At 39.7% G+C, this 12,946-nt stretch overlaps 2 protein-coding genes across 2 annotated transcripts in view; one reads left to right on the top strand and one right to left on the bottom strand.

The window, feature by feature from the left end:
* SLA (Src-like-adaptor) overlaps positions 1-10,872 on the top strand; it is a 21,646-nt gene extending 10,774 nt beyond the window's left edge. The window contains exons 3-8 of the mRNA XM_009576946.1: positions 832-931; positions 4,348-4,434; positions 5,786-5,889; positions 7,631-7,762; positions 9,525-9,657; positions 10,630-10,872. Of these exons, the coding sequence (XP_009575241.1) occupies positions 832-931; positions 4,348-4,434; positions 5,786-5,889; positions 7,631-7,762; positions 9,525-9,657; positions 10,630-10,849 (776 nt within the window). The 3' untranslated portion in view covers positions 10,850-10,872. The remainder of the gene's footprint in view (positions 1-831; positions 932-4,347; positions 4,435-5,785; positions 5,890-7,630; positions 7,763-9,524; positions 9,658-10,629) is intronic.
* LOC104076177 (thyroglobulin-like) overlaps positions 1-12,946 on the bottom strand; it is a gene marked incomplete at its 5' end in the record, with an annotated part of 103,803 nt that overhangs the window by 50,352 nt on the left and 40,505 nt on the right. The window lies entirely within an intron of this gene.

Here is a 12,946-nt window from a genome sequence, read left to right as displayed (position 1 = left end):
CCTGCTGGATGAGGAGCTCTTGAATGTTTGATAGTCTCAGTCTTGTGCAAAGTGCCTCCTCCATCCTTCAGAAACCCAGGAGACTCAGCACCTGTCCTACATAGTGCTGCAAGGCCCAGAGTCATCCCTACTGGTGTAAAAGCTCTTCTTATCTCTTTGCTGACCTCAGTTCTGCAAATTGCAGTTGTAAAATGATTTAATTATAAACACCCTTGTTGCCTCTCTTCTTTAATTGAACATAAGGGCATCATGTGCTACCTCTAGTCCAGTTTCCACACAAGGGGGAGAACAAAGCGCTCTGGCTGTTCATCAAGCTAATTTTAAAGAGTGATGGGAAATGGGCAATAATGGCCACACTCTCATTGCCCTTTATCTAAACCAATTTCATACCTTTGAAAAGTATCAGTGGTGTTAAATGATGGAACAATTCAACACGCATCTTCCTTTCCTTAAATGTAATGCATCAACTTGTCTCAAAATTGGAGGCATTTATCAAACTGGGTTACTTCCTAATACTATAAATACTTACTAATTTTGCTAGTTTCAAACTGAATATGTCCTTTAAATATGGTAATTACTAGAAAAAGTGGTCTAAATTTAGTTGCTTACAATTAATCAAATGACTTTTTTTCACTTCTAATATCTTCACTTTCTTCTTATAAAGTTATAAGCTCATCTTTAGCTCTTTATGTTTACCAAGTGACATTTCAGAGTGAGATTTTTTCCCCCATTTGACCTACTATGTAAAATATAAGATACATAATGAAAAATCCATTTCTGCTTCAGAACTTTATCTTGGTTTTAAGTGACACTTTCTTTCTTCTTTAACAGGTCAGGAGAGTGATTTCCTTGCTGTTCTCTATGACTACCCTTCAGCAGACATAAGCCAACCTATATTTCACGTAGGGGAAAAACTACGTGTGCTATCAGAGTAAGTTGATCTGCTTTTTCTAAATTAGGTTTTGTTACAATTGGTGCAAAGCTCTGTTTTATGGACCTGGCCCAAACTGGATGCAGTTCAGCAAAATGAACTGAATTCAGACTTTGCAAGGAAGGATGCTTAGCCATGCTGTAAATTTCCGTATAGTTTAAGGATTTGGGATTTCACATTTGGGAATTCAGACTTTGCAAGGAAGGATGCTTAGCCATGCTGTAAATTTCCGTATAGTTTAAGGATTTGGGATTTCACATTGTTCTTTTATCCTTGGATTCCTCTGACATGGTTTCTGAAGCTGGATTCAGACTCTATTCTAAAGTAGGACTCAGAATAGAATTCAGAATAGAATTCGGCTTTGAAAAATGATTTTGAGAAAGTATCCCCCATGTTAGTGGAAAACAGAGTAAGAGCAAAAATAGTTTGAATCACATAGAAAAGGAAAAATATTCTGAATTTCTTTATGTCAAGTGTGCCTCTCATTTTCTCTCTCACCCTTTTTATCTAACAACTCCTTTATGATTAGGTCTTAGAATTTCACCCTAGATTTAAGGCAACTCTAACAAAAATAAAATATAGCTTTTTTTCTTCTTAAATTTTTTAATTGAGTCTGAATTTTCTTAATGGGAAAAAAAAAAAAGGTCAAAGATTTCCCAGCTGGTTCCACTCAAAAATTTATGAGCTCCAGAAGGAAGTAGGCTTAAGAGCACTAGTTCAAACTGATCTTAAGCATAGTGCAAATATCGCTACACACAAGAGTGAGCACGCTTCCTGAAAAATGGAAGACAGCAGCCCTGATATTCTTTTAAGCAAAACTTGTATTGGCACACAGTGACCTCCTAGAAGTTACTCAGTCCCACAGCCACTGTTTGCACTTCTTAAACAGAAATGAAAGATTTAATGTTTGCATCTGGTGGAACAGACAGATTCAGGGGAAGACCAGGCAGATTCATTGCAGAGAAATCCTCTGAGGATTTCTAAATTCATAAAAAATATTCTCTACCTGAGGAAGTCAGAGGGTCAAAGGATTGGAGGACAGAAGTACTCAAGAGAAGTATCACAGATGACTGATGAATTCTCAGAGTCTTCTCCAGGCCACCGTGACCTACAATGGCCTTTGTCAGCAGCAAGACACGGGGCTACGTGGACCTTTGGTCTGACCCAGAATGGCTGCAGTTATGTTCTGCTGACAAAGTGCTTTCCCTGCCTCCCTGAACCTAGAAGTCACAAGGCTCAGACAATACCACTAGATGAATTTTCTGCTGATGGAGAGCTTCCCTAAACCAGGGGAATTCTTCTCTGGTAACTTCTAGCTTTTTAAACCTTGCTGCAGTTTGCATAACATACACTACATGGTACAACAATTGCTTTAGCTTGGAAATTCCAGCTTAAAACCTCACTCCCAGCTTTCACCAGCTACGAGCCCTCATAACACCACATAATTACATATGCCCGTATCAATGGGAATTATACGGGTGGCATATCATATGCATACATGTGCTGCATAGTATGATCTACTGGACGAACGACTTCTAAAAGAACTAGGCTTCTGTAGCAGCAGTTTTTGTCATGTTTGTCTGTTGTGCAGTGATCAAGAGCTTCTCCTAATAACAAATAAGGGCCAAAGCAAGCCTTGATGGGAACTTTCTTCTTCCTGATTTGAATCAGCTTGTTCACAGAAGACAAGACACTCCAATGTTCTATGCAAAGCATAGTGTCCTAATGAAGGACCTGGTCTTCCCTACTGGGTTATGTGCTGATGTTAATAGGAACTGTTTGCCTGCAGACTCTTGCTGCACATAAGCTCTAGGTATAATCTTTTTCTCAAGTTATTCAAAGCAGCAAAATGCAGTGGAAGAGAAGAGCAGCATGGCAGGCACGACCAGAGCACGAGTGATGAGGAGTCACCACGGAGAAGCCAGCATGAGCAGGCAGCACGTACTGCTTTTATACCAGCAGCTTTTCAGCCTCCTACCAAAGCAATCCTGCCAGGAACATGATATATGGAACCCCCATAGAAAATACAACTCCTCACAGATATTTGTGACTGCTCTGGGCTGGCAGGATTAGATAAGCACCACTGGCACAGTTTCTCACCCTCCACACTTGTCAGGGACATTGCATTACCAAATGAACAACTGCATTTAGCTGCAGTAGTCAAAACAGAAGTCCTCCAATGATCCCCCTAATCTACATCATTTCTGTGGCTCCCGCCCCAGGAGAGATGTGTTGCTTTGGGACTTTTAATCATCATAGGGATTTTTCAGCGTTAGTAATATTACAGTTTGGAGGGAGATGCTGAGTCTCTCAAGTTTTTTATTATTGCAATTCTTGGTTCTGTCTGGGAGAGTTGCAGGGAAAAAAAACCCAAAATAACCTAAATTTCTTATAGATAATTTCATGTCAGCTGAAAACCCACAAACAAAACTTGTGGGGCCCTGAAATTTCCAGCTCTGAAGCAGTAGAGACTTCCCTTTTTCCCTCAGCATATACATTCTGGACTATGGTCCCAGCAACTATAACTCAGAAGGTTTAACCTAAGTGTTTTCAACTCAGCTGTTTTGACATACACTGACACTCTGGTCTGCAGTCCGGGCATTATTTGGGAGCATTTATATGAATGTCCACAAAAACAGCATTCAAACACAAGACACACTATTATTTGGACTCAAAGTCTTAAAGGAAAAGGTGGCGAGAACCCGTCAATCACCAACATCCTTGCACTAATCACTAAAGCTCCGCAGTATCCCTGTGAAAATTCTTGTTCCCCTGCCCATCCTAAGGGATTCAAAAGCCAAAGCCAGCATTCAGTATCACAGCAAGAACCTAAGACATATCAGCAAAAAAACATATGTCTAGTCACCTAGTTTCAGCTATGAGGTCTTTTTTATTGGAGTCTGGTCAGCAACTACTTGAAGAAAAGGAAAAGAGCAAACCATGAACCAGGTTCTGTTAGACTGAAAACCTGTTCCCGGGCAGACAGGGTCCATTTGCTGAGTATCTCTACCCTGATGTTACAGGAGTAACTACGGGGCTGTCCAGACACAGCACACTCAGCCATAAGCTGCACATCTTGGATACCAATACAAGTCTAGCTGTGGGAAGGCAGAGCACAACATGGTTTAACCACTGAGTATTTACCCTTCTTCTTTTAACTACAGAAAAATATTTTATTACTTACGTAATTTAAATGGAACAAATGTAGCTTATTTCTGTGTCCAAATTTAATCCTGATGTAGGCTTAGAAATGGAACTACTGTAAATGAAACAAACTTGTGTCTCTTTCTGAATACGTAGATTCAGGAACACAGACAGAAGGTTACAGGCTAATCTGTATGTCTTAACTAATTTCTAAAATGAGGACAAGCTCTGAAAGTACATCTGAAAATATTGCTTCTCTTGCTTTCACACAGTGAAGGAGGCTGGTGGAGAGTCCATTCCCTTACAACAGGTCGAGAAAACTATATTCCAGGAAAATACGTAGCAAAGGTTTACCATGGGTAAGTAAATGCATTTCCTATAGCCTTTCAACACTACATTTCTACGTATACTGCCCTGATTAGTTATTCAGTGTCATAATCAAAACAATGCCAATAGTGACTAGACAGACAGAAATTTTATTTATTGACAGTCTAAAATAATTCCTTTGAAATCTGAGAACATCAAATCCACAACTAAGTTTAGATTATATGAAAAAGAAAATCCTAGTTTTAAATGCTGGAAAGGGTCAAAAAACCCTCAAATGTCATATAAGATATTTAAAATAATTCTGTTGCATGGACTGAGCTCTAATTTTAAGACATCAATAAAGACACCCTATTTAGAAAGAATTTTTAATATTTACGAAAAGTAAAACTTAAGCTGGAGTTGCTCATGAAAAACAGACCAAAAAGAACAAATAGAAAGACTAATAAGTCATTCAAGAATGTAAACTCTCACACTGGAAGAGCTAAGGAAGGTTCAGAGGTTTCTTGTTGCCCTAGACACCAGTCAGGAAAAAAACATTAAAGCACACACTTAAAACTTTTCTGGCAAAAGTTTTAATACCTGTTTAATTTTAAGCATATGAACTGTGAACTTCACTGCAATTTATACAAATGCTTAAATTTTAATATGCTTTTATATCCTCCTGAAATAGAGGATTTCCCAAAGACAGGGCACAGATATGGTAATGGAAGATACTGTCTGAAGCTTCCCCAAGACCATTTTGCTGATAGCAGACTGGACCAAACACACAAGTACAACTTTAAAATAAAGTGCCAGTAACTCCTACACCAGCTGAGCAAGCTCGGTTACATGGTTAGACTAGCTGTGGCAAAATACAGCAGTGCACCAAGCTATGGTGAAAATCAGTAGGACTAATTCCGCTTCCCCTTATCCACAAAGCCAATTAACTTAAGTGGCTGGACTGTTCCCTAGCATAAGCAGAATAATTGTATTTTATTTTGGGTTTATTTACGATACAATAAAATACAATTTGGGGTTAACAAAAGTGGTTTCAATGAAAAAGAGGGATTTAACTAATGCCACAGAAATGCCATCAATATACCACATGGATATGTCCCCAAAATTCAGATCAAGGCAGCTCGAAAATTTTGTTTTTCCTAATAAGTCCAAACATTATTCATTCTTCTCTTAGTCTCACAAAAATTAATGGAACTCAAAGAGAGCAAGATTTTCTCCATAAACTGGGGAAATATGCCTGGACATAGTTGAGAGAATAACTACAGAAAGGCACAGTGTTATTTTTGCAGTCACTTTTCCTGGCTAATGCTGCACTTTCACAGCCACATGCTGCTCTCTGTTTCACTGGTGTCCAAATTTCAGAATTTGTTTTTTCCTGCTTCACAGCTGGTTATTTGAAGGTCTGGGAAGAGAAAAAGCAGAGGAACTTCTACAGCTACCCAACACCAAGGTCGGCTCCTTCATGATCAGAGAGAGTGAAACTAGGAAAGGTGAGAAAATATGATTTTTTTTCCCCCCCTTGATCTCAGGCATTAACAGTTTTACAGCTCTTTAATTCACTCCCTGTTCTGCTTCATATGGATCAGTCCGAAACCAGAAAATGTATGTAATGGGAAGGCAAAGGCACCCAGTGCAGCATGCCAATCTTCACCAGTCACCTACGTTACGAGTGGTGCTGGAAACGAGGGTTAGTGATGGCCGTGGAAAGTTCCACAGGCATCAGCACAAACAAGACACAGTTGTTTAAACACTATTATTTACTTTGATCTCATGCAAAGCTTATTAGGCAGTGGGACTTTTCAAATGGAGGAAAAGTCACAGCTTTGCCTTGGTCCACAAAATATTGCCTGGAGAAGCTATAAAATACACACCAACTAGCGGGGGTGGCTGATAAGTGCATTTCCTATATAAACAGGTGCTTCTTTTATTTACTTTTTAAAAATGGCATGCCTTCAGTTTTATTTTCTTTCATAGCAATTTTACTGTTATATGGGAATTGCACTGTACACACTTTACACTTTTATTCTCTCCAATGGGAATACATCTCCCATTGGGCAACGTGATATCTTCCCTTTTTCTGAAGCACCAGAACACATCCTAGTATCATGATACTACAGTTAGAAGGGAATAATAAATCATCTACTCTGACCTCTGTCATACCAAGGCCAATTAGTTTCACAATACCTATACTAAATTCAAACAAATTTAGGAGCAACGTTCAGTCCTTACCAACTAAACGCTGCACAATAGTTTTAAACAAAGAAAAGGAAAATCCAAGTTGTCATCTCCTGCCAAGACTGCATTATCTGGTATCAGCTACTGCATTATTGGGAGCTGACTAAATCAGCATACCAGCACATGAGTCTGGTTCCCCTCTTCAGAGGAAGGCAAATGACTTCTGTAAAGGCCAATTTCCTTTACACCATTTCAAAAAATTTTTTTGCCCCCTCCCCCTCCCCTCCCATAGTGGGACGGGGAGAGAATCAAAAGGGTAAGAGTGAGAAAACTCGTGGGTTGAGATAAAGACACGTTAATAGAACAGAAAAGGAAGGGAAAATAGTAACAATAATAATAACAATAATAATAATAATTGTAACAACAATAATAATAGAATATACAAAATGAGCGATGCACAATGCAATTGCTCACCACCCGCCGAGCAATGCCCAAAACAGCGATCGCTACTCTCTAGACCACGCCTCTTATTTGTATACTGAGCATGACGTCATACGATATGGAATACCCCGTTGGCCAGCTGGGCCAGCTGTCCCAGCTATGCTCCCTCCCGCCTTTTGAGCACTTGGCAGAGCATGGGAAGCTGAAAAGTCCCTGACTACTGGATACTTATCAACAACTAAAAACATCAGTGTGTTATCAACATTCTTCTCATACTAAATCCAAAACACAGCACTAGGAAGAAATTTAACTCTCTCCCAGCCAAAACCAGGACACCATACCAGCAAAAAAAAAGGAAAAACACACCAGAAATTTAAATTCAATCAAAATCTCAAGCCCCGATGTTGGGCCATTTATTCCCTTTGTTATATTTAAGTATATATATAAAGTATACTATATAAGTAGAAATTAGGATGGCCATTCAGTTTTTTTCAGATCTTTCTGGGACCTTTTGGATCATGGCACCACATTTTGCGGATACTCTGGTTGTGGTCACTGCTATCCATCCAGAATTAGGGCCCTACTTTGGTGTAATTAGCTCTCCTCTTTCTCTAGGGTTATATTCCTTGTCGGTGCGGCACAGGCAAGTGAAACATTACAGGATCTTCCGCCTTCCAAATAACTGGTATTACATCTCTCCACGGCAAACCTTTCAGTGTCTTGAAGACCTTGTGAATCACTACTCAGGTAAAAAGAACTGCAGAATGAACATATTTTCCACTGGCAACTGCAAAACTATTTATCAAGGGTCCAGAACAAGAAGTTTTGCCTATGTCCGAGACTTGCAACTACCGCCACAGAACAAGTAATGGAAAAACTTTTGGTTTATATCTTTTACTTTATTTTTGATCCTAAATACAAATATGCTAACCTCAACAGTACAACTGAAATCAACCCAAGAACTCAGCTAAATAAAGACATATAGGCTCTGCAAGTCATGGTTCTGGGGCCCAGGGCCAGAGTTCAACTCCTGGCTCACGTTGTTTACCAGCATGGACATGTCTGTCATTCATTTATTTACCATATAGACAGACAGACAGTGTCAGGACATACAAGACCTGACATGGTTCTGCAATCACGTTGCTCTTAGGAACCTCTACATCACACAACCTTATCTGCAGCAGAAAATTCTCAAAGATGTTGTTAGTTTCTTCCTTATTACTTTAGAAGAGTATGGCTGGATTTTATCAGCAGAAGTTATCTCAAGAGGCTCAAGCTGTTAGCTCAAAGCTAGATTCAGCTGTCATTTTTACTAATATCAGTCCAGTGGATGACACCTGTTTCAATGATAGGTTTCCAGATTTATGGCAATTTAACCTGTGTCAGAGAGGTAATTTGATAAACTACACAGTTAAGTGGCTGCAATTACCATGCATTAAAATGCTAACATTTTAAAATGAGGAGGGAAGATTGCAATAAGTTAATTGCATAAAAGTTACAAGAGAACAATAGGTTCTGTGCTTTAATTAGTAATGGGTACTCTGTAATTTTAATAGTGTAAAACTACCATATCTGTATATTTCATAGGTAAATGAAAAAGTGTGTTGGCCAAAGAGTACTCTGATAAACTGGGGAGAAAAGCCATATTCACATTCAAAACATGCAAAAAGAAACTTTCAAGTCCAATGATATAAACAGAAGAGTGAGAATTTGGACAGGATTTTTTTGTTTGTTTGTTTTGTTTTGTTTTGTTAGCTGACACCTTTCACCATTTAGAAAGAAGCAAACAATTGAAGCCTAAAATCTGGGGGAGGGGGGAACACGGACCCAAAACTATTAACATTTTTACTTGAGTTATATGCGTAAGAGGAGACATAGTGAGATTTAGCTCTCTTCCTTCCCCCACCATGAGATGATACAGAATCTCACCCTGAAATAAGGTTCAGAGATGTAAAACACTAGCATTCAGCCACGATGTTCTCTACTTGGGCAGAAGAACACAAGCAATGTTCCTAGTGGAGCAAGGAGAAGAGGATAGAAAAAAACATAGATGAAAGTAGTATGTGAACCTTGATTCATTCCATAGCTATGTTCCACAGCAGAATAGGTGCCCATACAGTCCAGTCTGAGTGGTTGCATCTTGCATCTATTCTATGCTCTGTTTGATGGGAGGCAAAAGAAGAACTCACTGAGGACTCAGAAAACCTGGGTTTAAGTCCCTCCTCCGTCACAAACTTCCTTCTAGACTTTGGGCAAGTCACTTTATCTTTCTGTGTCTCAGTTCCTTACTTGTCCTGTGGGAAATATACCCCGTGATAAATTAAAAGGCAAAGGTATGAGGAAAAGAAAAAGTTAAGCCTGTGTTACAGTGTCCTTACTGAGAACACACGATTTATTGACTACTATACTGTGTCCAAAACTGTTTACCTGAGCACGCACCAGGGAAGGAAAACAGTGAAGATAACAGTGAGCAAAGATTAACTGTCCGTGTATTCATTTCCCTGTTCAGAAGTTGCTGATGGTCTCTGCTGTGTCCTTACAACACCTTGTCTCACCCAGTGCACTAACAACAACAGCGTAATGAATCAAGTTCCTCCTGTGGTGATGCGGAATAAAAACTTCAACTGGAGAAATATTCACAGGTACCACATACAACACAGGCTGCCAGAAACAACAAGGTTTTTTTCTAGCCTTGCATATACTTATACCTACAACACAGAAGAAACAGCCGTTTCCTTCTCCTGAGACCAGTTTTAAAGATTAGACAATCTTCAAAGCTGCTGACAGCAGGTTAACGCATGAAAACTGGATGTTCAGCTCTCTAACTGATCATCTTGGTCTAACTTTGAAAGAAAGTATAGTTAACATTCAGTCATTTCTCCTAGCCAGCTAAGAGTCAGGCCACATACGCAGTCCCTTTGGGGCCCATGAGTCCTCTCTGCCAAGGGGGGGAGGAATAAGAGCCAGGCCATAAAGCCTAGTCAGATCCACCACCAATGGCACACTAACATGCAGTGGCTTACAGGAAAGCCCTGACAGTCAGAAATGGCTCACCCTTGTTCACATGGTGGCCATCCGTGAAGCAGCACAAGTCCAACGCACACATTATCCCAGCATAATTCTTTCCTGCTGTGTCTCCCTCAATGCACAGCCCAACTCCAGGTTCATGAGATTTCTAATATCATGACTGCAACTAGAGAAAGTAGGTCAGGTTTCAGAAGCTGGTGAAACAACCAACTTCAGAAACAAAAGCACCTCTTATTTTTGAAGTGTAAATTTCCCTCCTCTACCCTTCCTTCTCAAAGCATATTCATTTGCTTACAAATGCAAGAAAATTTTGTGCAGTATCGAGGCCATTTTTCCTACCGGTTAAGAAGAAAGAGAGAAAGTATATAGATGTTATTTCCTTTTGAGATGCAGAAAAATGTTTAGATACTACTGTCGTACTGATTGTTTCCGAAAATCGCTACGTGACAGAACTGTTTGGTGGTTTATGAGACAGGAAATTTTTTATACAACAAAATTAACATCATTTGGTTTAACAACTATTAGTATTATACTAATAGGCTCAGTTCAAGTAGCTGAAACGGTAACAAAATTTTGTTCTTTTAAAGGCTGGAGGTGACTGAAGATACTGAGAGTACCCTGGCAGCAATGGATGATTCTTGTCTCAGCTATGGCCTGAGGGAAAGTATCGCTTCCTACCTCTCCTTAACAGGGGACGACAACGCTTCTTTTGCAAGTGCCAGAAAGAAGAAAGCCCAGTCTCTTATATACACAGGGAGCAAACGTAAGAGTACCCTTCACTTACCACCTACATACTATGAAGACTAAATGTAAGATGACCAGGGACAAAAAAAACCAACTGAGGGGTTAGAAGAGAAACCCAGAGCATCCTGTGGTCCTGCAGTCCTTCGACAGATGAGGGATATAAGCACACCGGCTGATGATCAAACGCTGGCAATGCTTCTGCATTTCCTCTTCTGAATGTTAACCAGAGACCTTCTTAAGGGTGCTATCTCAGCCACGGCATATGCCGGGAACGTCCCCAGTGCACCTGAAACCTCCTCACAGCAGGATAAACTGAGACAGACTCTAAGTCAAGAGCGAAGTGAGGCAGATGACTCTTCAGCAAGGGTGATGCCCACCGTTGTACAAAGGTGATTGCATAGGGAAGGACTAACTACAGCTCAAGAACTTAATTTAAGTCTTAGTCTGGTATTCTCCACAAGGCTGAAAACCATCTGTACAGAACCTACCCACACTGAGAAGAAGAGCCTTTTTCTTCTCCATATAGAATCATTCATTGTCATTGACAATGGGTCAGAAAGCTGTCAATAATCCCAATTACATCCAAGAAACACCTGATTATATTGACTCCATACTTCTGTCATTTTTACCTTTTAGGGGAAAAAAAATAAAATAATTTACTGTCCAAGTGGCATTTAAATCAACTGTTGGTAATGGCCTGCAGTGTCACAAAATGGTCACAAAATTAAGAACAGGTTTAACTCACTGAGAAAAGAAGTTCCTGCTTAGCCCTGAGCTGAGAGTACAGGCATATCCAAAAGCATAACACAGCTGCTCATAGTCTAGCAGATATACAACAGATTACAAAGGGGTTTTTAAGTGAAAAGTAAAATGTGGTAATATCATGCCTATCTGCAAAGGTAGGCTTTGAAGATATGAGCTTTTATGTGTAGAGGACCAGATTTTAACCTCATCTCCTGAAGGCACCCCCTATTTATGTATAATATTTATATTAATAGCAGCTTTTTTAATAATTAAACTAAGAGAGCAAATCAGCAACAGTGGATGTTAAAGAGTTTTCTGAATTCCTTGTCTGAAAAGAATTATGTCAAACAGTAATGACACATTTCATCAAACTGCTTAAAGATTTGTAACTGGATTATCTGAAATTTCATGAATTAGAGAATTTTTCTCTATATGTGTACCCTTTGCTAAGTGATAAAGGAGCAGCTAGCATGGTCTTTTGAATCTGACTTGTGATTGCTTTCTAAATCAAGTAGTCACTCACATCTGGGGGTGTAAAATGCTGCAATTTATGTTCTTGAGCTGAGTTTTTTTCAATCTAATATTCTGTCATACCTTTTTGCACAGATTTGAGTAAGGAAGGTGTGGACAGATGGGGAATTGGTTTTGGTTTTGGGTTTTTTTTTTTTTCCCCCTCCCCTCTGTAAATACCTCTTAGCACAAATCTGTGTGTTCTTTAGATCTTGTAATAGATCATTTGCACTAGCAAGAAAGATTCAGAGATCAAAATAGTTCACAACCTATTTAAACATATTTCAGAACTTAAAGGTTGAATGTAATTTAGCTGGTAAACATTGAACACCACAAAGCAAAACGAACTCAGGAACTCTAGGCGTTTGTATAATCTCATTACTGTTACTGATCATTAATATGTTACGGTGACTGCATTTTATCTGGTGAAATGTATATGGGGAGCATTACAGATTTCTAAGTCGTGACTTGTATTTATTCATTAAAATAATATCCAGTAGTTACTTTGTACTGCTTTTAGAAAATGGAAAACCTAGAGTGCAACTAGCACAAACACCCCGTCTTGCAATGACTCTGCCAGAAGGTATCTTTGGTGGAACGCAACAAAAGAATCCAAGAGCCCATGTAACTGGGCAGCCCTTGGAACATGCTCTGTAGGAAGGGGATAAGACTTGTTCTGATGATGACAGGTTCACACAATCACGAATGGTTGAGGTTGGAAGGGACCTCTGGAGGTCACCCGGTGCAAGCCCCCTGCTCAAGCAGGGCCACCTAGAGCTGGTAGCCCAGGACCATGTCCAGACGGCTTTTGAATATCTTCAGGGATGGAGACTCCACAACTTCCCTGAGCAACCTGTGCCAGCGCTCGGTCACTCTCACAGTACTGACGTGAGAAGGTGACAAAAA

This window comes from Fulmarus glacialis, unplaced genomic scaffold (assembly GCF_000690835.1).
Source record: "Fulmarus glacialis isolate BGI_N327 unplaced genomic scaffold, ASM69083v1 scaffold4364, whole genome shotgun sequence".
Taxonomy (NCBI): Eukaryota; Metazoa; Chordata; class Aves; order Procellariiformes; family Procellariidae; genus Fulmarus; species Fulmarus glacialis.
Note: the sequence above shows the minus strand (reverse complement) of the source record. Positions and strands in the feature narration are given on the sequence as shown.